The sequence below is a fragment of the Bombina bombina genome, chromosome 5 (assembly GCF_027579735.1).
Source record: "Bombina bombina isolate aBomBom1 chromosome 5, aBomBom1.pri, whole genome shotgun sequence".
Classification (NCBI taxonomy): domain Eukaryota; kingdom Metazoa; phylum Chordata; class Amphibia; order Anura; family Bombinatoridae; genus Bombina; species Bombina bombina.
The window spans coordinates 454,865,602-454,892,386 of NC_069503.1; the positions used below are offsets into that span (position 1 = coordinate 454,865,602).

A 26,785-nucleotide genomic window follows, 5' to 3' on the forward strand; every position below is an offset into this window, starting at 1 on the left:
ATAAGTTTCATAATTGAACTACTCTAATAGTAAACGTAGCACATACTATGTGATACATTATGTGTCTATGTAAATCATTTACACTGTTTATATGATTATATAGAGGCAGGGATACATTACTTATCCTAATAAATGATTGTTTACCAAACATCTACCCACTACAATTGATACCCTATTTTAAATCATTACACACACTTTTTATTTTTTAAGGTACAAATTAATAAAAGTTATATTTTAATTATTATTCTCCTTTGTGTTAGCTACAATAATTTGTTAACTTAGGCTCTCAACTCTAGTGTGCCATATGATACCTCTTTTTCTTTCTCTCCTTTAAATCATATCCATCCTCATCCAGCCGGGAGAAGTCTTCACCCAAGCGACAAGAAGTCCTCAACGAAGCCGGGAGAAGTCTTCATCCAAGTGGCAAGAAGTCGTCCTCCAGGCTGGCAGAAGTCTTCATCCAGACGGCATCTTCTATCTTCATCCTTCTGACGCGGAGCTGCTCCATCTTCAAGACATCCCGCATGTAGCATCCTCTTCATATGGTCCGAGCCGTACACTGAAGGTTCCCTTTAAGGGACGTCATCCAAGATGGCGTCCCTTGAATTCCGATTGGCTGATAGAATTCTATCAGCCAATCAGAATTAAAGGGTAAAAAATCATATTGTCTGATGCAATAAGCCAATAGGATTGAGCTTGCATTCTATTGGCTGATTGGAACAGCTAATAAAACGCGAGCTCAATCCCATTGGCTGATTGGGTCAGCCAATAGGATTGAAGCTCCCTTAAAGGGAACATTCAGTGTACGACTGGGACCGTATGAAGAGGATGCTCCACGCAGGATGTCTTGAAGATGGAGCCGCTCTGCGTCGGAAGGATGAAGATAGAAGATGCCGTCTGGATGAAGACTTCTGCCCGCTTGGAGGACGACTTCTTGCCGCTTGGATGAAGACTTCTCCCGGCTTTGTTGAGGACTTCTTGCCGCTTGGATGAAGACTTCTCCCGGTTGGATAAGGATGGATGTCCGGTAGGCTTAGGTTTTTTAGGTAGGTTTTTATTTGGGGAGGTTGTGGGTGGTGAGTTTTACTGTTGGGGGGTTGTTTGTATTTTTTTTAACAGGTAAAAGAGCTGATATATTTGGGGCAATGCCTCGCAAAATGCCCTTTTAAGGGCTATTGGTAGTTTAGTTTAGGCTAGGGGTTTTATTATTTGGGGGGGGTATTTTGATATGGCTATTAGATTAGGAGTAATTCATTTTTATTTTTAATAATTTCTTTTTTTATTTTGTGTAATTTAGTGTTTATTATTTTTTCTAATTTAGATAAATGTATTTTTTAAATTTAATTTATTTAATTTTAGTGTAATGTTAGGAGTTAGTGTAACTCAGGTTAGGTTTTATTTTACAGGTAAATTTGAATTTATTTTAACTAGGTAGTTAGTAAATAGTTAATAACTATTTACTAATTAGTCTTCCTAGTTAAAATTAATACAAACTTACCTGTGAAATAAAAATAAAACCTTAGATAGCTACAATGTAACTATTAGTTATATTGTAGCTAGCTTAGGATTTATTTTACAGGTAAGTAAGTATTTATTTTTAAATAGGAATGATTTATTTATTAATATTTAGAATTATTTTAATTATATTAAAGTTAGGGGTGTTAGGGTTAGGGTTACGTTAGGGTTAGGGTTAGACTTAGGGTTAGGTTTAGGGGTTAATATATTTATTTAGTGTTAGTGATGTGGGAGGCCAGAGGTTTAGGGGTTAATAACTTTAGTATAGTGGTGGCGGCGACGTTGGGGACGGCAGATTAGGGGTTAATAAGTGTAGGTAGGCGGCGACATTGGGGGCTGCAGATTAGGGGTTAATAAATTTATGTAGGTGGCGACATTGGCGGGGGCAGATTAGGGGTTAATACATTTATATAGGTGTCTGCGATCTCTGGGGTGGCAGATTAGGGGTTAATAAGTGTAGGTAGGCGGCGGCGACATTGGGGACGGCAGATTAGGGGTTAATACATTTATGTAGGTGTCGGCAATCTGATCTCAGGTGCGGAAGATTAGGGGTTTATGTTAGGGTGTTAGGTGTAAACGTACATTTTTTTTCCCCCATAGACATTAATGGGGCTGTGTTACGGAGCTTTATGCTCCGTTATTGCAGGTGTTAGGCTTTTTTTTAGCTGGCTCTCCCCATTGATGTCTATGGGGAAATCGTGCACGAGCACGTCAAAGGAGCTCAAAGCAGCGCTGGTATTTGTGTGCGGTATGGAGCTCAACGGTGCCAAATTGCCTGCAAACGCCATTTTTTGCAAACCTGTAATAGCAGCGCTATTAAAGGTGAGCGAACCACTTTCTTTCTTTGAGAAAGCGCTAACCGGCGTGAAACGCGTCAGTTGAAGTCACTCCTTCCCTTGTCTTTCAGATATCCGTGAGTGTGTATGTACACAGATTATGTGTGAACTTTTTAATGCATATTCAAATAAATTTTGTACAATTGTTTTACCAAGGTGCTTGTGCATAGTGTTTCATCTCAGCCAACACTGTTTGTTACAATTTTGCCATTCAAGGCTAATGATAATGATGAGGCTTATGCTTGTGGGAGTTTTTCCTCTTTGATATATATATACTTCAATATTGGAACTTACAATCTTTTTGCTAATATGTATATATTTTAACTGCTTCAATTTTTTGCATATTAATAGTCTTAGTAGTATAACTAACTGTTCTGGTTATGAGATTATAGATTTGATATATGTATATATACAGTATTTTTGTTTGCCTTAATTGTGGGTTGTTGACTAACACCTGTGGAACCGGGTGACTATATTGGTTGGTGGCTGAGAGATTGCCATGGTACACATAAGACACTGTTATACATTGTCTTACAACTAGTGTATTTACAAATGTGTTTTTAGAGACTCTCTTTATTTTTGACTGAATATTATATCGAGTTATAATTGATATGTCTTATCGATCCAGTATTAATGGGTGGTTGAGCGCCTTCTGTAAAGTGTATTTCTTATTGTTTATAATAAAAAAGGAATATATTTTACCTCAAAATATTACTGTCCATATCCCATTGTAAAGTGATTGCAAGCATCCAATTAGGTTGCTTGTTCCAGGTTTTTCAAAGGAGTGTGCAACTGGCATGTGCTGACAAAGTCATTTTATTTAGCTCCTAAGTTTATGGAAGTTTACTGGGAAATATTGCAAAATTATGGTGAAATCTACTGATGATCCTGATTGGCTGTTGATTTCACTATGCAAATGACCATACAGAGAAGCTGAAGGAAAACTGCTCACTGAGCAGAGAAATTTTGGGTTTAAAATATCTTGCTTTTTTTACATAGTGATGTTCATGTGATATTTTCTTCTCACATTTTTACAGATATGCTGCATCACTTTCAAGTGATTTAGCATAGGGGTTATTATATCCCTTTAATATTTAACAACTGAATTAAAATGTGTCAGTTAAGGAAGTTTTACTTATTTATTCAAAATGTGTGCTGTGGGAAAGCAATTCTATAAAGACATATGAGGCCGATTTTTATCAAGCTCCGTATGGAGCTTGATGCCCCTGCTCCATAACTTGTCCGCCTGCTCTGAGGCGACGGACAGAAATCAACCCAATCGAATACAATCGGGTTGATTGACACCCCCTGCTAGCGGCCGCAAATCTGCAGGGGGTGGCATTGCACCAGCAGTTCACAAGAAATGCTGGTGCAATGATAAATGCCAACAGCGTATGCTGTCGGCATTTATCGATGTGCGGCGGACATGATACGCTACATTGTATCATGTCCGCTCGCACATTAATAAATATACCCCATGATCTGCAGTTCCCTGTCCTATAATATAACAAGTTCTGAATACAGAATGTTACAAAACAAAATTAAATGAGAGGTATTGTTCCACCAACACTACATTTTTAGCTAGTTCTTTTCAGTTTTAACTTTCAGCCTTTTACTGTTTAGATTATAATAAGATAGCTCCAAATTCCATATGGAGTTTATGTAGCAGTCAAAGTGTTGTAATCTGACAGGTTTATCCAACACATTAGGTTCTTTGTGAAATAAATATTAGTTTTTCACACATTAACACTTTGGTTGTTTTTTAACATGCTTCCACTTAGTTGCAAACTATGTATATGTTTTAGAATTCACAGTAGGACGCTTATGGTGTGTTTCTATAATCTGCTGCCTAACTGAGTATTGTTTATTTCATTAGTTACTTTTCAGCTAATATTAACATTAGACGAGCAGTGCATCAAAACCATGTACTTATTTTCCTTTTTTTCTCTTTTGATTGTAAATATTGAACCACAATGCACATTGTGTGATTTTACTCAAAAGGCTGATATGTTTCCATAGTTTGTATTTTATTACAATTGCAAGTATGTAGATAGATGGATAGATAGATAGATAGATAGATAGATAGATACATTATATAACATTATTATGTAACATGACGATAGCCCTTTGTTCTTGTTTTTTTAATTTTTAAAAGCCTAATTTGTCACTTAAAAGTACACTTACCTCCAGTGCGAAGCCGTCCTCTTCTGCTGTGTTTTGTTTATTTCAAATAGAGCGTCAAGGGCTAACTCTCTAATTACAGAGAGCTTTGTGGCACCATTTAACAACATGTTGCACACTCCTGTACTAGCAACCAACAGCTTTACCTAGTGCAGGAGCGTGCTTCATGCAGGTCAAGGGTGCCACGGAGCTCTCTGTGATTAGAAAGGGAGACTATGACATACTATTTGAAAAAACAGCCACGCAGAAGAGGGCAGTTCCATGCTGAAGGTATATATACTTTTAAGTGACAAATTAGGCTTTTAAAAAATATAAAATGTGCAGAGTTATGTAACATTTTTTCCCAACGTTTACTGTCCCTTTAAGGGAAAAATAAGTTTACAGTATACTGCCCCCCCCTAAGGAAGATGGCATTACCCACCACTAGTTCTTGAGAACCTGGGAAATTTTAGGAACAGGTTTGCAAGAACTGGTGAAAACCAGTTGAATCCCACCTATATATATATATATATATATATATATATATATATATACACAGTGTATATATATATATGTATATATCGTTCTATCTATCTATATATATATAATGTTCACAAAAGAGCGCTCTCCCACTTTCCAAAACAACTACCAGGATGCAGGTGAATAAAGTATACAGTTCCAAAAAGGCATGCACTCTCTGGATTTGTGCAAAATAGGTGCTTTATTGGCACACAAGAAAAACAGTGACGTTTTCGGGGATCAATCACCCCTTCATCAGACTAAGTAAAAAAGTGAAGAACAAACAGTGTATTTAACAAGTACTAGCCCCACTCCTAATCAGAGAAGAATCGCCCATACGCATCATCATGTGAATCATGTATACAATAAACATAATAGAATATATGTTCAAATATGTAATCTGTACCAATCTATGTAGTACATACTTTGGCCTAGATTTAGAGTTCGGCGGTAAAAGGGCTGTTAACGCTCCGCGGGTTTTTTTCTGGCCGCACCATAAATTTAACTCTGGTATCGAGAGTTCAAACAAATGCTGCGTTAGGCTCCAAAAAAGGAGCGTAGAGCATTTTTACCGCAAATGCAACTCTCGATACCAGAGCTGCTTACGGACGCGGCCAGCCTCAAAAACGTGCTCGTGCACGATTCCCCCATAGGAAACAATGGGGCTGTTTGAGCTGAAAAAAAACCTAACACCTGCAAAAAAGCAGCGTTCAGCTCCTAACGCAGCCCCATTGTTTCCTATGGGGAAACACTTCCTACGTCTGCACCTAACACTCTAACATGTACCCCGAGTCTAAACACCCCTAACCTTACACTTATTAACCCCTAATCTGCCGCCCACGCTATCGCTGACCCCTGCATTACACTTTTAACCCCTAATCTGCCGCTCCGTAAAACGCCGCCACCTACGTTATCCCTATGTACCCCTAATCTGCTGCCCTAACATCGCCGACCCCTATGTTATATTTATTAACCCCTAATCTGCCCCCCACAACGTCGCCGACACCTGCCTACAATTATTAACCCCTAATCTGCCGAGCGGACCTGAGCGCTACTATAATAAAGTTATTAACCCCTAATCCGCCTCACTAACCCTATCATAAATAGTATTAACCCCTAATCTGCCCTCCCTAACATCGCCGACACCTACCTTCAATTATTAACCCCTAAACTTCCGATCGGAGCTCACCGCTATTCTAATAAATGGATTAACCCCTAAAGCTAAGTCTAACCCTAACACTAACACCCCCCTAAGTTAAATATAATTTTTATCTAACGAAATAAATTAACTCTTATTAAATAACTTATTCCTATTTAAAGCTAAATACTTACCTGTAAAATAAATCCTAATATAGCTACAATATAAATTATAATTATATTATAGCTATTTTAGGATTAATATTTATTTTACAGGCAACTTTGTAATTATTTTAACCAGGTACAATAGCTATTAAATAGTTAAGAACTATTTAATAGTTACCTAGTTAAAATAATAACAAATTTACCTGTAAAATAAATCCTAACCTAAGTTATAATTAAACCTAACACTACCCTATCAATAAAATAATTAAATAAACTACCTACAATTACCTACAATTAACCTAACACTACACTATCAATAAATAAATTAAACACAATTGCTACAAATAAATACAATTAAATAAACTAGCTAAAGTACAAAAAATAAAAAAGAACTAAGTTACAGAAAATAAAAAAATATTTACAAACATAAGAAAAATATTACAACAATTTTAAACTAATTACACCTACTCTAAGCCCCCTAATAAAATAACAAAGCCCCCCAAAATAAAAAATTCCCTACCCTATTCTAAATTAAAAAAGTTACAAGCTCTTTTACCTTACCAGCCCTGAACAGGGCCCTTTGCGGGGCATGCCCCAAGAATTTCAGCTCTTTTGCCTGTAAAAGAATAAATACAATACCCCCCCCCCCCAACATTACAACCCACCACCCACATACCCCTAATCTAACCCAAACCCCCCTTAAATAAACCTAACACTAAGCCCCTGAAGATCTTCCTACCTTGTCTTCACCATCCAGGTATCACCGATCCGTCCTGGCTCCAAGATCTTCATCCAACCCAAGCGGGGGTTGGCGATCCATAATCCGGTGCTCCAAAGTCTTCCTCCTATCTGGCAAGAAGAGGACATCCGGACCGGCAAACATCTTCTCCAAGCGGCATCTTCGATCTTCTTCCATCCGGTGCGGAGCGGGTCCATCTTGAAGCAGGCGACGCGGATCCATCCTCTTCTTCCGATGTCTCCCGACTAATGACGGTTCCTTTAAGGGACGTCATCCAAGATGGCGTCCCTCGAATTCCGATTGGCTGATAGGATTCTATCAGCCAATCGGAATTAAGGTAGGAATTTTCTGATTGGCTGATGGAATCAGCCAATCAGAATTAAGTTCAATCCGATTGGCCGATCCCATCAGCCAATCAGATTGAGCTCGCATTCTATTGGCTGATCGGAACAGCCAATAGAATGCGAGCTCAATCTGATTGGCTGATTGGATCAGCCAATCGGATTGAACTTGATTCTGATTGGCTGATTCCATCAGCCAATCAGAAAATTCCTACCTTAATTCCGATTGGCTGATAGAATCCTATCAGCCAATCGGAATTCGAGGGACGCCATCTTGGATGACGTCCCTTAAAGGAACCGTCATTAGTCGGGAGACATCGGAAGAAGAGGATGGATCCGCGTCGCCTGCTTCAAGATGGACCCGCTCCGCACCGGATGGAAGAAGATCGAAGATGCCGCTTGGAGAAGATGTTTGCCGGTCCGGATGTCCTCTTCTTGCCGGATAGGAGGAAGACTTTGGAGCACCGGATTATGGATCGCCAACCCCCGCTTGGGTTGGATGAAGATCTTGGAGCCAGGACGGATCGGTGATACCTGGATGGTGAAGACAAGGTAGGAAGATCTTCAGGGGCTTAGTGTTAGGTTTATTTAAGGGGGGTTTGGGTTAGATTAGGGGTATGTGGGTGGTGGGTTGTAATGTTGGGGGGGGGGTATTGTATTTATTCTTTTACAGGCAAAAGAGCTGAAATTCTTGGGGCATGCCCCGCAAAGGGCCCTGTTCAGGGCTGGTAAGGTAAAAGAGCTTGTAACTTTTTTAATTTAGAATAGGGTAGGGAATTTTTTATTTTGGGGGGCTTTGTTATTTTATTAGGGGGCTTAGAGTAGGTGTAATTAGTTTAAAATTGTTGTAATATTTTTCTTATGTTGGTAAATATTTTTTTATTTTCTGTAACTTAGTTCTTTTTTATTTTTTGTACTTTAGCTAGTTTATTTAATTGTATTTATTTGTAGCAATTGTGTTTAATTTATTTATTGATAGTGTAGTGTTAGGTTAATTGTAGGTAATTGTAGGTAGTTTATTTAATTATTTTATTGATAGGGTAGTGTTAGGTTTAATTATAACTTAGGTTAGGATTTATTTTACAGGTAAATTTGTTATTATTTTAACTAGGTAACTATTAAATAGTTCTTAACTATTTAATAGCTATTGTACCTGGTTAAAATAATTACAAAGTTGCCTGTAAAATAAATATTAATCCTAAAATAGCTACAATGTAATTATAATTTATATTGTAGCTATATTAGGATGTATTTTACAGGTAAGTATTTAGCTTTAAATAGGAATAAGTTATTTAATAAGAGTTAATTTATTTTGTTAGATTTAAATTATATTTAAGTTAGGGGGGTGTTAGTGTTAGGGTTAGACTTAGCTTTAGGGGTTAATCCATTTATTAGAATAGCGGTGAGCTCCGATCGGAAGTTTAGGGGTTAATAATTGAAGGTAGGTGTCGGCGATGTGAGGGAGGGCAGATTAGGGGTTAATACTATTTATGATAGGGTTAGTGAGGCGGATTAGGGGTTAATAACTTTATTATAGTAGCGCTCAGGTCCGCTCGGCAGATTAGGGGTTAATAAGTGTAGGCAGGTGTCGGCGACGTTGAGGGGGGCAGATTAGGGGTTAATAAATATAATATAGGGGTCGGCGATGTTAGGGGCAGCAGATTAGGGGTACATAGGGATAACGTAGGTGGCGGCGATTTGCGGTCGGAAGATTAGGGGTTAATTATTGTAAGTAGCTGGCGGCGACGTTGTGGGGGGCAAGTTAGGGGTTAATAAATGTAATACAGGGGTCGGCGGGGTTAGGGGCAGCAGATTAGGGGTACATAAGTATAACGTAGGTGGCGGTCGGCAGATTAGGGGTTAAAAATTTTAATCGAGTGGCGGCGATGTGGGGGGAGCTCGGTTTAGGGGTACATAGGTAGTTTATGGGTGTTAGTGTACTTTAGGGTACAGTAGTTAAGAGCTTTATAAACCGGCGTTAGCCAGAAAGCTCTTAACTCCTGCTATTTTCAGGCGGCTGGAATCTTGTCGTTAGAGCTCTAACGCTCACTGCAGAAACGACTCTAAATACCGGCGTTAGAAAGATCCCATTGAAAAGATAGGCTACGCAAATGGCGTAGGGGGATCTGCGGTATGGAAAAGTCGCGGCTGAAAAGTGAGCGTTAGACCCTTTAATCACTGACTCCAAATACCAGCGGGCGCCCAAAACCAGCGTTAGGAGCCTCTAACGCTGGTTTTGACGGCTACCGCCGAACTCTAAATCTAGGCCTTTGTGAGCAAACATAAAAAATAAATAAATATAAAATGGGCAGTATATGTGCACAATATTAGAATCATTAATGTGATCATGTGAAACCATATTAAGGAGCTCTCTCTCCCTTATGCCTGTTACAATTCACAGTATTAGTGATAGTTGCCAAGTATGTCACGGCATCGACTTTCAACTTATCTATTTACACATTATGTCTGAAATTCAAACAGGATGTGCTTAACATTTTAAGAGTTATAAAATCCTACCACAATCAGATCACACCATGCTATGCTGAAGACGCCACACATATGCAAAACAGGGGCATGACCAACACCGTGTCATTAAGCATCAAAGGCTAAATCAGCCAATTACAGTATTGAAACGTCATACAAGTATATAGGCTGTGATAGTTCACTACGTGTGGGTGATGAGCGTAGTAGGCCCAGTCATCAAACATCCTTTAATGGATCAGCCGATTGGTAAGTGCCTAAACTTTGTGGGCGTGTACGAGAATGGCACGGATCAATACATGCAAACACAGTCCGCAATGCAAAAGACACTACGGGTATATAAGGTAGGCATTGCCCAGGAACATAATAGACTGATATAGCCATTCACAAAGTCAATGAGTCACATGAATAAACAAAACATGATAGAATATAACAACTACTCCATACATATAAAGAATGGGCATTGCCCATTTGATATTTTTTAAGTTTGATCACAAAGTATGTACTATATAGATTGGTACAGATTACATATTTTATCATATACAGCTAGATTAGAGTTTTGCGTTATGAGGGGTGTGGTACTAATTTGCACGTTATTGTCACCGCTCACTTTCCTACCGCGCTGGTATTACAGGTTTTTACAAACCCAGCATTAAAAGGCAAGAAGTGAGCGTAGAGCAAAATTGAGCTCCATACCGCACTCCAATACCAGCGCTGCTTAAGTCAGCGGTGAGCTTGATGTACATGCTCGTGCATGATTTCCCCATAGACATCAATGGGGAGAGCCGACTGAGAAAAAGTCTAACGCCTGCAATAAAGCAAAATCAAGTAATAGAGACAGCACCACTGTTAGTGCTCTGGCATAGGGGTTAGGCTGCAACATCCCAGTAAAATATGCAAAATTAGTGAGGAATGCCAGCACTTAGGATAAAAAGTTATATATTTATTGAAGACCTTGAATAAAAGTTGCCTGCAATAAAGCAGCGTAAAGCTCAGTAACGCAGCCCCTTGAATCCTATGGGGAAACTAAATTTATGTTTACACCTAACACCCTAACATGAACCCGAGTCTAAACACCCCTAATATTACACTTATTAACCCCTAATATGCCGCCCCCGATATTGCCAACACCTACATTATATTTATTAACCCCTAATCTGCCACTCTGGACATCTCCGCCACTATAAAAAACATATTAACCCCTACACCGCTGCACTCCGCCTCACAAACACTAGTTGAATAGTATTAACCCCTAATCTGCCACACCCAACGTTGCCGCCACTATACTAAATTTATTAACCCCTACATCTAAGTCTAACCCTAACACCCCCTAACTTAAATATAATTAAAATAAATCTAAATCAAACCTACTATTAATAAATAAATAATTCCTATTTAAAAATAAATACCTGTAAAAAAAAACCTAAGCTAGCTACAATATAACTAATAGTTACATTGTATCTAGCTTAGGGTTTATTTTTATTTTACAGGCAAGTTTGTGTTTATTTTAACTAGGTAGAATAGTTACTAAATAGTTATTAACTATTTACTTACTACCTAGTTAAACTAAATACAAATTGACCTGTAAAATAAAACCTAACCTAAGTTACACTTACACCTAACACTACACTACAATTAAATAAATTACCTAAATTAAATAAATTAAATACAATTACCTAAATTACAAAAAAAACAAACACTAAATTACACAAAATAAAAAACAAATTACAAGATATTTAAACTAATTACACCTAATCTAATAGCCATATCAAATGCCCTTTTAAGGGCAATGCCCATCCAAATGCCTTTTTCAGGGCAATGGGGAGCTTAGGTTTTTTTAGTTAGGGTTTTATTTGGGGGGTTGGTTGTGTGGGTGGTGGGTTTTACTGTTGGGGGGTTGTTTGTATTTTTTTTTTCAGGTAAAAGAGCTGATTTCTTTGGGGCAATGCCCCGCAAAAGGCCCTTTTAAGGGCTATTGGTAGTTTAGTTTAGGCTAGGTTTTTTTTATTTTGGGTGGGCTTTTTTTTATTTTGAGAGGGCTATTAGATTAGGTGTAATTAGTTTGAATCTTTTAATTTTTTTTTATTTTGTGCAATTTGGTGTTTGTTTTTGTAATTTAGGTAATTGTATTTAATTTATTTAATTGTATTTAATTAAGATAATGTATTTAATTGTAGTCTAGTGTTAGGTGTTAGTGTAACTTAGGTTAGGTTTTATTTTACAGGTCAATTTGTATTTATTTTAGCTAGGTAGTTAGTAAATAGTTAATAACTATTTAGTAACTATTCTACCTAGTTAAAATAAATACAAACTTGCCTGTAAAATAAAAATAAAGCCTAAGCTAGCTATAATGTAACTATTAGTTATATTGTAGCTAGCTTAGGGTTTATTTTATAGGTAAGTATTTAGTTTTAAATAGTAATTATTTAGTTATTAATAGGTTTTCTTTAGATTTATTTTGATTATATTTAAGTTAGGGGGTGTTAAAGTTAGGGTTAGACTTAGGTTTAGTGGTTAATAAATTTAGTATAGTGGCGGCGACGTTGGGGGTGGCAGATTAGGGGTTAATAAATGTAGATAGGTGGCGGCGATGTTAGGGACAGCAGATTAGGGGTTAATAATATTTAACTAATGTTTTTGAGGCGGGAGTATGGCAGTTTAGGGGTTAATATGTTTATTATAGTGGCGGCGATATCGGGAGCGGCAGATTAGGGGTTAATAATTTTATTGTAGTGTTTGCGATGCGGGAGGGCCTCGGGTTAGGGGTTAATAGGTAGTTTATGGGTGTTAGTGTACTTTTTAGCACTTTAGTTATGAGTTTTATGTTACAGCGTTATAGTGTAAAACTCATAACTACTGACTTTAGAATGTGTTATGAATCTTGACGGGATAGGGTGTACCGCTCACTTTTTGGCCTCCCAGGACAACCTTGTAATACCGGCACTATGGAAGTCCCATTGAAAATAGACTATACGCAATTTGCGTAAATTGATTTGCGGTAAGGCCAAAAAAGTGTGCGGTGCCCCTAAATCTGCAAGACTTGTAATACCAGCGGTACTAAAAAGCAGTGTTATGAGGCTTAACTCTGCTTTTTTACTCATAACGCAAGACTCGTAATCTAGCCGATATTCTATTATGTTGTTTATTGTATGGGGTTAGTACTTAAATACAATAGGGCCTATTTATTAAGGTCTGTCGGACATGATCCGACAGTGCATTTACTGTGAGAATGAAGAAAAATTGATAATAGGAGTAAATTAGAAAGTTGCTTAAAATTGTACGTTCTATATGAATCATGAAGGTTTAATTTTGACTAGACTATTCCTTTAATGTAATAGCAGCAATGATTATGCAACTGAAACTGCTAAACTACTTTACTGCATCCAAATGTGTATAGTATTTAATGTATTGTATTGTATCGTCAGAGACATAAACACATAACTCTGAAGAAAGTGAACTTAAATGTATCATGTGTTTGCAAATCATTTTTCCATTTTCAGATAGTGAGTAGTGATGTCGCGAATAGTTCGCCGGCGAATAGTTCCCGGCGAACATAGCATGTTTGCGTTCGCCATGGACGGCGAACATATGGGATGTTCGATCCGCCCCCTATTCGTCATCATTGAGTAAACTTTGACCCAGTACCTCACAGTCAGAAGACACATTACAGCCAATCAGCAGCAGACCCTCCCTCCCAGACCCTCCCACCTCCTGGACAGCATCCATTTTAGATTCATTTGGAAGCTGCATTGTTAGTGAGAGGAGGGACAGTGTAGCTGCTGCTGATTTAATAGGGAAATCGATAGCTAGGCTAGTGTATTCAGTGTCCACTACAGTCCTGAAGGACTCATCTGATCTCTGCTGTAAGGACAGCACCCCAAAAAGCCCTTTTTAGGGCTAGACCATCAATCTGTTTTTTTTTTTTCCCTGTGTAATCTAATTGCAGTTGCCTGCCTGCCAGCGTGTGTGTCAGGCTTACAGCGTATACTGTGCCCACTTGCCCAGTGCCACCACTCATATCTAGTGTAACAGTAGTGTACATTTAAAAAAAACAAACACTTTTTTGACTGTGAAATAATAGCAGACAGCTGCCAGTACCCAAGATGGCCACCAATAAGGCAGATGGGGAGGGTTAGAGAGCTGTTTTGGGGGGGATCATGGAGGTTGGGGGCTAAGGGGGGATGCTACACCACAGCATATGTAAATATGCTTAAAAAAAAAAAAAAACCTTTTATTTTAGTACTGGCAGACTTTCTGCCAGTACTTAAGATGGCAGGACAATTGTGGGGTGGGGGAGGGAAGGGAGCTGTTTGGGAGGGATCAACGGGTCTGATGTGTCAGGTGGGAGGCTGATCTCTACACTAAAGCTAAAATTAACCCTGCAAGCTCCCTACAAACTACCTAATTAACCCCTTCACTGCTAGCCATAATACACGTGTGATCCGCATTTAGCGGCCTTCTACTAGTGACTTTGCCAGTCACTTCATTAACAAAATCGACTCCATCAGACATAAAATCAGCTCTCAACACAATTCCATTCCCCCCCCCTCAAATACTCTCACCCAACCACAACCCTCATAACCTGAAACTTAGTTCATTCTCCCCTGTTACTGAGGATGAAGTTTCAGCACTTATACTGCGCTCTCACCTCACTACCTGTCCCCTTGACCCTATCCCCTCACAGCTACTCCCCTCTCTCTCTGCTACCCTTACCCCTATACTAACACACATTTTCAACCTCTCCCTCAGCACTGGTACATTTCCCTCATCAATGAAACATGCGCTGGTCACACCTATCCTCAAAAAACCTTCCCTTGATCCTACCTCCCCATCCAACTACCGCCCAATTTCCCTCCTCCCTCTTGCTTCAAAGCTTCTCGAAAAACTAGTATATGCACGCCTATCCCATTTCCTTACGTTAAACTCCCTTCTTGACCCGCTGCAATCTGGATTTCGTCCCTATCACTCCACAGAGACAGCTATTGTTAAGGTCACCAATTACCTACTTACAGCTAAATCAAAAGGCCACTTCTCTCTGCTTATCCTCCTTGATCTGTCCGCAGCCTTTGACACTGTCGACCACCCTCTTCTGCTCCAAACCCTCCAATCCTTCGGCATCTGTGACACAGCCCTTTCGTGATAACAAATACCATAATATCACAAAAACGCAAAAAATGTGAAATAAATGTGATGAAATAATAAACAAAAAAAGTTATCATAAAATATACATATTGTGTAAAACCTAAATGCTTATAAAAGTTCATATAAGGATATATGTGTTCTCTCCAAAATCTTCACGCTTCTATTTTTCTTTCGATCCTCATATGAAAAGAAAGAAGAAATGCCACATAGCGTAACTCTGTAACCTTTTTTCAATGCAGAATGTGTATGTACAAATGATTACTCACATGTGATGGAGCTATAGCCAAGCTCAGGTTAATGCGCACACCCAAAGTTATACTGTTGGGTAAACAGTTGCTTGAACAGGATTTTGAATAAAAAGATTTATTTAAAATACAAATATAAAAAGCGCCACAAGAGCTGCAAAGACCACCAAATACAATAGGATTGGCAATACAATCAAGTATTTGCTCAAGCTGAGCTTATACACAATACCAGAGACCGTGGTAAGGAGTGCAGAAATTTAACCACACAACCTCCCCCTTAAGAGTCCAGTATATGTTGCTCTCCTTACTGGTGTGCAGATTCTTGGAAGGACGCCAAAGAGCAATGTATCCTTTCGTGGCTCTCTTCCTATCTGTCAAACCGTACCTTCAGTGTAGCCTTCTCTGGGGCCTCCTCTGCCCCATCACCACTTTCTGTCAGAGTACCACAAGGCTCTGTCCTCGGTCCCCTTCTCTTCTCAATCTATACGTCATCACTAGGTTCCCTAATTAAGTCCCACGGTTTCCAATATCATTTGTATGCCGATGACACCCAAATCTACTTCTCTGCACCAGAACTATCTCCTTCCTTGCTAACCCGTGTCTCTAACTGTCTTTCTCACATCTCTTCCTGGATGTCCTCTCACTACCTCAAGCTAAATCTCTCCAAAACTGAGCTCCTCATTTTCCCCCCTTCTTCCAAAATCTCCACCCCCAATATCTCTATAACTGTCGACAACTCCATCATTACCCCTACCCCGCACGCCCGATGTCTCGGGGTCACATTCGACTCAGATCTTTCCTTCACTCCTCACATTCAGTCATTGGCTAAAGCCTGCCGCTTTCACCTTAAAAACATCTCTAAAATTAGACACTTCCTTACACAAGACACAACTAAGATTTTAATCCACTCTCTCATTCTTTCCCGCCTTGATTACTGCAACTCTGTCCTCTCTGGTCTCCCCACCTGCCGCCTAGCTCCTTTACAATCCATAATGAATGCCTCTGCCAGACTCATCTTCCTTACACGTCGCTCTTCATCTGCTGCGCCTCTCTGCCAATCCCTTCACTGGCTTCCTCTTGCCTCTAGGATCAAACACAAAACCCTCACTCTGACATACAAAGCCCTCAACTGCACTGCTCCCCCCTACATCTCAGACCTTGTCTCCAGATACTCTCCCTCCCGTCCCCTTCGCTCTGCTCATGACCTCCTACTCTCCTCCTCTCTTGTCACCTCATCACACTCCCGTTTACAGGACTTCTCCAGACTGGCTCCCATCTTGTGGAACTCTCTGCCTCGCTCCATAAGACTCTCTTCTAGTTTTAAAAGCTTCAAGTGCTCCCTAAAGACTCTACTGTTCAGGGACGCATACAACCTACGCTAACCTTTCCTAATACCAGTTCCTCTCCTCCACTGCAATCCCCTGAACCCTCTTAGCATGTAAGCCTAATAGTCCAGCTGTTTGTGGATCACCTTCTTAAGAGCTGACTACAACAGTGCAACTCTTGGAAGGGCCCTCTACCATATAATTGTTTTGTTGTACTCCCCCTTTGTTTATAGCGCTGCGGAATCTGTTGGCGCTCTACAAATAACCAATAATAATAATAATAATAATAGAAAGCAACGCCAAAGTCATATATGTCTGCTATTTCTGAACAAAGGGGATCCCAGAGAAGCATTGACAACCATTTGTGCCATAATTGCACAAGCTGTTTGTAAATAATTTCAGTGAGAAACCTAAAATTGTGAAAAAATTTAATTTTTTTTTAAATTTGATCGCATTTGGCGGTGAAATGGTGGCATTAAATATACCAAAATGGGCCTAGATCAATACTTTGGGTTGTCTACTACACGACACTTAAGCTAAAATTAACTCTACAAGCTGCCTACATGCTCCCTAATTAACCCCTTCACTGCTGGGCATAAAACACGTGTGGTGCGCAGTGGCATTTAGCAGCCTTCTAATTACCAAAAAGCAACGCCAAAGCCATATAAGTCTGCTATTTCTGAACAAAGGGGATCCCAGAGAAGCATTTACAACCATTTATGCCATAATTGCATAAGTTGTTTGTAAATAATTTCTGTGAGAAACCTAAAGTTTGTGAAAAAGTGAACAATTTATTTTTATTTGATCGCATTTGGCGGTGAAAGGGTGGCATGAAATATACTAAAATGGGCCTAGATCAATACTTTGGGCTGTCTACTACACTACACTAAAGCTAAAATTAACTCTACAAGCTGCCTACATGCTCCCTAATTAACCCCTTCACTGCGGGCATAAAACACGTGTGGTGCGCAGTGGCATTTAGCAGCCTTCTAATTACCAAAAAGCAACGCCAAAGCCATATAAGTCTGCTATAATGGCATGTCTGGCACACAGTGTTGAGGCAAGGGTCCATCTGACCACTGATACCTGGTCTGCAAAGCATGGTCAGGGCAGGTATATCACCTACACTGCGCACTGTGAAGCGGGAGTAACCCTTACACTACCTGATCGATACAACATCATACCTGATGTTTTAAAGCACGTTATTCCAAACAATTTAGGAATGTTAGGTGATTTATGCCCTTTATGGATTAAAACCAGACTCTGCATCAACTATGTAATTTTCCATGAGAGTTTTGCCATGGATCCCCCTCCGGCATGCCACAGTCCAGGTGTTAGTCTCCTTGAAACAACTTTTCCATCACTATTGTGGCCAGAAAGAGTCCCTGTGGGTTTTAAAATTCGCCTGCCTATTGAAGTCTATGGAGGTTTGCCCGGTTCGCCCGTTCGCAAACTTTTGAGGAAGTTTGCGTTCACCGTTCGCAAACCCAAATTTTTAGGTTCGCAACATCACTAATAGTGAGATTGATTAAAGGGACAGCAAATTAAAACTTACATTTTCATAACTTAGACCATGAAGTTTTAAACAACCTTCCATTTTACTTCTATTAACATTTTTTATTTGTTCTGTTGGTATTCTTTATTGAAGAGCATGTGTAGATTGGCTAAGGAACAGCATTGCACTACTGAGAGCTTGGTGGTTATTGGTGGCTGTACATATATACCTGTTGTCATTGGCTCATCAGATCAGTTCAGCTAGCTTTCAGTCAGCATTGCAGAGGAGGTAGGACTTACTTAGTAAATGTTTTTTATTTCTTTGTGCAATTTCGAATTGTAACTTCAGTGTGGTAGTAGTTGTATGGTGGGGCCAGAGGTCTATACAAACACATTTTTTAGCAGCAGTGTATTTATGATTATTTGACAATGCTGTAGAAATTCTATATTTAAAGCCATGCAGAAATGTTTCCTCCTCAATACACAAATGGTAGGTGCTCTTTTGGCAGATACACGTTTTTTAATTAATATATATATATATATATATATATATATATATATATATATATATATATATATATATATATATATATATATATGTGTGTGTGTGTATATATATTAAGTACATGCCAGTTTACTGCCCCTTAATGCAAGGACTTTCCAGATGCAAGGAGGCATTTTATCTAAGATTTTTACATCTGCATAAAATGTTATACTCTCAGACTAAGATTGCTCAGTGTTTGAAATGAGACAGGTTAACTTAAACTGTTCAGTTTACACTACAGCTGACTTAATTTTGAAATACATACAAACAAGCCTAAATCCTGCATTTAACCAGATCTAATGGTATGAGTACCACAGCTTATGGTTCCACCAAGACCAGCTGACAGATGGGAACATTTGTACATTATATTTGAAGTGGTGTTCTTGGTTAGGGAAAATGGGGGGTGGTGAAACAAACATATGTCAACCTTTTAAAAGTACTTTTCTTCCTCTAGCCATCTATCCAGATCATTAATGTAAAATTTTGAATTCACAGAATTATTTTTGTTTGCACATTTACAAACATGATTCTTTAAAAAGTGATCTCTTCAATTTTTTTTATCATGCATGTCACACACTGTTGATTTAGGGGATGTAATGTGCAGAAATTTTACTTCCTGTGAGTGTGTCTGTGAGTGTTTGTGTTTATGTCTCTGTGCTTTTGCTTGTGTCTCTATAAGTGTGTATTTTTTTATGTGGGTCTCTCTGTGAGGGTGGGTGTGTATGTCTTTGTGCATTTTCTTTGGATGTCTGTGTAGGTGTATGCATATGTCTTTGTACTTTTTCTATGGTTGTCTCTTTGAGGTTGTGTGTATGTATGTCTTTGTGTATTTTATCTGGATGCCTCTGTGAGGGTGGGTGTGTATGTCTCTGTGTTTTCTGTGGATGTCTCTGTGAGGGTGGGTATGTGTATGTATGTTTGTCTGTGTTTTTTGTGGATGTCTCTGTGAGGGTGTGTGTTTTCTGTGGGTGTCTCTGTGAGGGTGTGTGTATGTCTGTGCATTTTCTGTGGGTGTCTCTGTGAGAGTGTGTGTATGTCTGTGTGTTTTCTGTGGATGTCTCAGTGAGGGTGTGTATGTATGTCTTTCTGTGTTTTATGTGGTTGTCTCTCTGCGTGTGTATGTTTTTGTGTGTTTTCTGTGGGTGTGTGTGTGTATGTCTTTGTGTGTTTTCTGAGGCTGTCTCCGACAGTGTTTCCTTGGGTGTGCAAGTTTGTGTTTGATTTTTTTGTGTGTGTGTCCATTGTCTGTTCCTTTTTAGGAAATTTTGACCTTACTACTGATTATTCACAACTTTCTACAGACTTTGTGACTAATAATGAGACCTTTCTGGAAGTCACAAATCCACCATTTAACATTTAAATTATTGTTTAGGCAGTTCAGGGCCCTTACATACAGGAAAAAAAAATGTTTTGGTGATGTGAATTTCTTAGAAATGCACCACCATACTTAGGTAAGATGGGAGTTATGGCTGTTAGTCAAGGGGTGTTGATAATTTAAATTGTAATAGAAAAGGAAGCCATTTTTCCTTGTTAATCTGTACTTTAACTAAAGAACAAATTTCCTCAACACATAAGTCAGTTCCATGAACATGTGGTCCCTTTGCTGATGCAATCTTGATGTAATATATTGATATAACCTTTAATTTACACAACCAAGAACATTTTTTCACAAGTTTTTTAATGCAATATTGAAGGGATATGAAGCCCCCCAAAAAATTAATGATTCATATAGTGCATGCTATTTTAAACAACTTTCTAATTTACTTTTATTATCTAGTTTTCTTCGTTCTCTTGGTATCTTTTGTTAAAAAGCAGGGACGTTGGTTAGGAGCCAGTCCATTTCTGGAGCACTAAATGGCAGCAGTTTTGCAAGAATATTATCCATTTGCAAGAGCACTAGATAGCAGCACTATTTCCTGCCAAGTAGTGCTCCAGATACCTAGGTATCTCTTCAACATACAATATCATGGGAATGAAGCAAATTTGATTATAGAAGTAAATTGGAAACTTTTGTAAAATTATATGCTCTGTCTGAATCACAAATGCAAATTGTGGGGGTTCATATCCCTTTAAGTTATGTAAGCATTGAATAAACTATAAAAACTGTTTTTGTTTTGTTTTCCGTATTTTTAACTTTACCTACACTACCGATTTATGAATGAAAAGGGAACATTATCCATCAATAAGGTTTCTTAATTTACAAACAAACTTCAAAGCCATTTGAATGAGTTTATAGTCCTATTAAGGTATAACTATTAGTATTGAGTTATCATGTAAATGTTTTGCATCTGTTGACATTTACTTTTGTTCCCACAGATATTTCCAGGATTGATTCTATCAGACATAAAGCCGGCCAAAAGGATGAAGTTCAAAACCGTCTGTTACCTTTTGGTTCAACTCATGCACTGTCGAAAAATGTTCAAGGCGGAGATTCCTTTTTCAAATGTGATGACATGTGAGGATGATGATAAGGTAAAACAATTAACTGAATAAATGTATTTCTCTATGGTATTAGGATTGAACAGGCAGATAAGATTTACCCAAAAAAACAAAACACTAACTCACATTTCAATATGCAGATTTAGCCTACAAGATTCTTATTCAAACACGTTTACCAAAATGTTTGCAATTAATTATGTTAACATGATACTACACTCTTTTATTCTAACTGCAATCAAATTTATTCACCTTTCACCTGAATTATTTAAAGGCACATTAAACATGGTGAGATGGCAATAAAAAAGCTTTAATTGTAGGTTTTTGTTTTAAAACGAAAAATAATAGGCAATATACTTAATCATTTATTTTGTCCAATTTTCCTACAATTTAACCCTGAAAATTATGGGCTTTCCAATTCCCCTTAGAAGTGGAAGTGCAGACTTCAGACATGAACCTGCTATATTCCACACAGTCATTGGTTACACCCTCTATTGACCTATTTATAATTGTCGTTAATTGGTCTCAGCAGAAAAGGTAACCTAGGTTATAGTATAAATAAAAAGAGAGAAGCGCTCAACCTGGGAATGAACAATAGCATAATAGCTTGTTCTATGGCTTGTTACCACCCAAAAGCAGCCTCTTTTTGCTCAACATGTGCCTTTCACAGAGAAGAACTTTACTGAAACATATCAGTCTGATCCTGACTTAACAGCACAGTCCAGCCCTGAAATACCAGGCAATCCCTCTCTGAACGAGAGAAAGAGCAAAACCCCAGACGTACGTTTCGGCCTAATGTGGGCCTCGTCAGTGAGGTGAAGCCATATCCCTCTAGGCACACTGAGCAACGGGTCCATGTCTGGACTCCCGCATCATGCTTAGGGAGACTTCCTTAAGAGTCATAAATTGCATAAATAAAAAGAGAGAAACGCTCAACCTAGGTTATAGTATGGTGTAGCCCATTGCTTTATGGACCTTAAAATTTACACTTATTTTTTCAATATTTAAACAACTGATATAGAGGTTACACTCTTTTAGAAAAGCTTATCAAATGAATTAGCAACATACTCTCCATACACTTTAATGGTGAAAAATCTTTAGATAAAAAATTCTAAATGATTGAGATCAACCCCAAAATTTAAACAAATATATCTGTATATTATTTTTAAATTTTAATAAATATCTATCTATCTAGCATGTACCTTTAAGGTTAGTAATATAGATTAGTTTAAGAATCCTCTAAAGCAGGGGTCAGCAACCTCAGGCCCCCAGATGTTTTGGAACTAGATATCCCATGATGCTGAGACACTCTTTAGGCTGTCTGAGCATCATGGGAAATGTATTTCTAAAACATCTGGGACCCAAGGTTGCTGACCCCTGCTCTACAGTACACCCTCTCCTTCTTTGTAGTAAAATGTTGCTATGGAAGAGACAATATTCCAGACACCACATCCAGTGTCTATATAATCATAATAAATATATATACTGTATATGCACATACATACACACACACACACACACATACACTGTTTACTCTTACATTATATGAGAAGTCCAATAGGAAACCTAGCTAAAGGAAATAGCAATGGTTTAGTAATGGTTTAAAGTTATACATGTAGCTTTTACTTCTGCTATATTTTTCTATTTAACTTTTATGATGTTTGTTTTTTGCCTGCAGAGGAGAGCTTTACGCACAGCCTCTGAAAAACTCAGGAATCGATCCTCTTTTACTACAAATGTCATACACAATACTCCAGGAACACGTGTAAACCGTTACATAAGCCGTTTGATAGAGGCTCGACAGACAGACTCAGAGTTTACAGACATGAATTTTATAACTTTAAAATATAAACATATTGATCGTGAACAGAAAGTAAGTGGAAATACTAACATTAATTCAACTAACATCATCCAGAATAGTGTTAGGATTGAGGGGTTTTATTTAAGGTTTAGGGTAAGGTCTTGATTGGGATTTGGAGGAGGGAAACCAGCGGATGCAGTGATACTATTACATATTAAGAAATGGTGGTTAGGAATAGGAAATGAGAAGCTGTTTAAATGTGAAATAGAGCACAGGTGGGTGAAGATTAGATCATGTGAATGTCCATCCTGGTGAGTGGGAGAATCAGTTCATTCTAACAAGCCAAGGAAGAAAGATAAGTTGGAGAAGATTTCACACTCTTGAAGCAGTGAGATTGTTAACTATATTTGTATGGATATATATATTTAAAGTGTTTTGCATAGAAACTCACAGTCCACATTTTCATTACAGTTTACACCAAAATGGAAACTATCTTATTTAAAACAATCCTTGTGAAATTTGCAAAGCGACCATATAGCAACAGAGAAACTGTGCACAGTTTAGCCATACTAACAGCCTTAAAGATGCATTTAGATGAGTTAGCAGTGGTGCGGTTAGAAACGGATTGCAATAGCTACGCATGAAAGTCACAACTAAGCGATAAACACAATTTTAATAACATCAGTACTTTCTGTGACAATCACACCATGTGAGTGAGAATTACAATTAAATATGAAAAAATAAAATATAATAAAATGTCATTTGTAGATGCTATTGCCCTAAAGGGACGATAGAAGTATGTCCATTCTGCCAAGATATGTATGGCATTCATATGGACACTGAGTGTTTAGAATATATTCTGATAACAATACGTTAATGCCACACATGTAAATGAGTATTTTCCTTGCTGAGTGAACAGAGGTTATATGAAAAGAGCTTTTCTGTAACCTTAAAATGTGTGAATGGTCTATTGTATGGGTCAGTTTCAAGAGACCTTCCTCCCAGTTTCTGTTTCAGTTCCTATTTCTAAAACAGGTAACTTACATACATTAAGTCTTTTTTTTGGAGTTTTTTGGTTGAAAATGCATTTGTGGCAACAGGGTTTTTATCAAACAATACAATATCACTCAATAAACAATAAACTCGTCTCCCAATTTGAACACAGAGCAAAAAGCTTTTTTGGGAGCAAATCGACGATAGATTGTGATTGGGGCCTAAGTGTTTTGAAAAGTATGTGTTGATGCATGAGTGCAGCTAAGAAGCAGCAAAATGAACAGCGATAATATAGATAATGATTTGTAAAAGGTATGATGCTCAAGAGAACTGATAGATAAAAAAATACAAATTATTAATTTATTTTATTTTTCATGGGGGGGTTACTTAATATGTTTTAAAAATAAGAAGTGTATGGGAGAGAAAGAAGGTATATTAAAAGAATAATAGAAGTATTCATTGTTTGTTTTTCTCTCATTGACAGTACCACCAGCTTCATGATGAATATTTCACCAGTGCAGTTGTTCTTTCATTAATCTTAGCTGCCTTATTTGGCCTTGTCTACCTTCTAATAATCCCACAGTAAGTATATTTTAATAAAGGTACCCTGTAGTGGTGAATTTAAAAAGCACACATAATTTATCAAAACTATGCGTGTGTGTGTGTATATATATATATATATATATATATATACATACACACACACACATAGGGGGATATGTATCAAAGCGTCAACTATATTGCATTCGCGGGTGTCAATACGCTTGTCTAACATTGCGGCTGTGGATCTGAATACAATCTCCATATTTATAAATAAAACCATCACGGGCACCAAGTACGGGGCGATGAGCATCGAACTGTTGTTAACTAACAGTCATTGATGACGCTGATATTCGTGTTTTTCCTAACTTTATTTATACCATTTCACTAAAAGCCGCCACTATATTAAAATGTTTAACCCCTATCCCACCACGGCCGCAACCTAAATAAACTTATTAACCCCTATCCCGCTGCTCCCCGCTACCGCCGCAACCTAAACTAAATGTATTAACCTCTGGCCTCCCACATCCCCACCACTAACTAAACCTATTAACCCCTAAACCGTCAGCCCCCCAGACAGCCAAAAACTAAATTAGGCTATTAGCCCTAAATCTAACAACCCCTTAACTTTAAATTAAAATTACAACATCCCTATCTTAATATAAATTAAAATGTACCTGTAGAATTAAAATAAACTAATTTTAAACTATTAATTAACCTACCCTAACTATTATACTACAATTAAATTAAACTACTAATTAAATAAAATAAATTACATATTAAAAAAACCTACTAAAATTATTTCAATATACAGTTAAACCTTATTAAAAGTACAAAAAAAAAAACCACTGTTACCAATAAAAAACCGAAAAATAACAAACTAAATTATCAAAAATAAAAAAGAATTACACCTAATCTAATAGCGCTATCAAAATAAAAATTCCCCCCCAAAATAAAAAAACCTAGCCTACAATAAACTACCAATGGCCCTTAACAGGGCCTTTTGAGGGGCACTGCCCCAAAGATATCAGCTCTTTTACCTGTAAAAAAAAATACAACCCCCCCAACAGTAAAACCCACCACCCAACCAATCCCCCAAATAAAAACCCTAACGCTAAAAAAAAAAACTAAGCTATCCATTGCCATGAAAAGGGCATTTGTATGTGCATTGCCCTTAAAAGGGCATTTAGCTCTTTTACATTGCCCAGACCCTAATAAAAAAATAAAACCCACCCAAAAGACCCTTAAAAAACCTAATACTAACCCCCGAAGATCCACTTACAGTTTTTGAAGACCCGCTTAAAGGATCTATCCAGCCGGCAAAGTCATCATCCATGCGGTAAGAAGTCTTCATCCAGACGGCCTCTTCGATCTTCATTCAGCCTGCGAAGTCCTCATCCAGGTGGCAAGAAGTCTTCATCCAGACAGCATCTTCTATCTTCATCCATCCGGTGCAGAGCGGATCCATCCTGAAGACATCCGGCGCAGAGCATCCTCTTCATACGGTCGCTGCCATACACTGGAACTTTAATGCAAGTGACGCCATCAAAGGTGGCGTCCCTTGCATTCCTATTGGCTGAAAGATTTCAATCAGCCAATAGGATTTGAGCAGCTCTTATTCTATTGGCTGTTCCAATCAGCCAATAGGATTTGAGCTCTCATTCTATTGGCTGATTGGAACAGCCAATAGAATAAGAGCTGCTCAAATCCTATTGGCTGATTGGAACAGCAAATAGGATTTAAGCAGCTCTAATTCCTATTGGCTGATTGAAATCTTTCAGCCAATAGGAATGCAAGGGACGCCATCTTTGATGGTGTCACTTGCATTGAAGTTCCAGTGTACGGTGGCGACCGTATAAAGAGGATGTTCCGTGCCGGATGTCTTCAGGATGGACCCGCTCCGCGCCGGATGGATAAAGATAGAAGATGCCGTCTGGATGAAGACTTCTTGCCGCCAGGATGAGGACTTCACTGGCTGGATGAAGATCGAAGAGGCCGCCTGAATGAAGACTTCTTGCCGCATGGATGATGACTTCGCCGGCTGGATGGATCCTTCAAGCGGGACTTCAAGAACTGTAAGTGGATCGTTGGGGGTTAGTGTTAGGTTTTTTTTAAGGTTTTTTTGGGTGGGTTTGGGTTTTATTATTAGATTATGGTATGGGTAATGTAAAAGAGCTAAATGCCCTTTTAAGGGCAATGACTATACAAATGCCCTTTTCAGGGCAATGGGTAGCTTAGATTTTTTTAGAGTTAGGGTTTTTATTTGGGGGGTTGGTTGGGTGGTGGGTTTTCACTGTTGGGGGTATGTTTGTATTTTTTTACAGGTAAAAGAGCTGATATCTTTGGGGCAATGCCCCACAAAAGGCCCTTTT

The 26,785-nt window shown here is 38.3% G+C and overlaps 1 protein-coding gene across 1 annotated transcript in view; it reads left to right on the forward strand.

Annotated features, from left to right (window-relative positions):
- Positions 1 to 26,785, forward strand: part of ADCY1 (adenylate cyclase 1) — a 720,437-nt gene that overhangs the window by 571,647 nt on the left and 122,005 nt on the right. Inside the window, exons 8-10 of the mRNA XM_053715756.1 lie at positions 20,960 to 21,115; positions 22,758 to 22,952; positions 24,358 to 24,455. Of these exons, the coding sequence (XP_053571731.1) occupies positions 20,960 to 21,115; positions 22,758 to 22,952; positions 24,358 to 24,455 (449 nt within the window). The remainder of the gene's footprint in view (positions 1 to 20,959; positions 21,116 to 22,757; positions 22,953 to 24,357; positions 24,456 to 26,785) is intronic.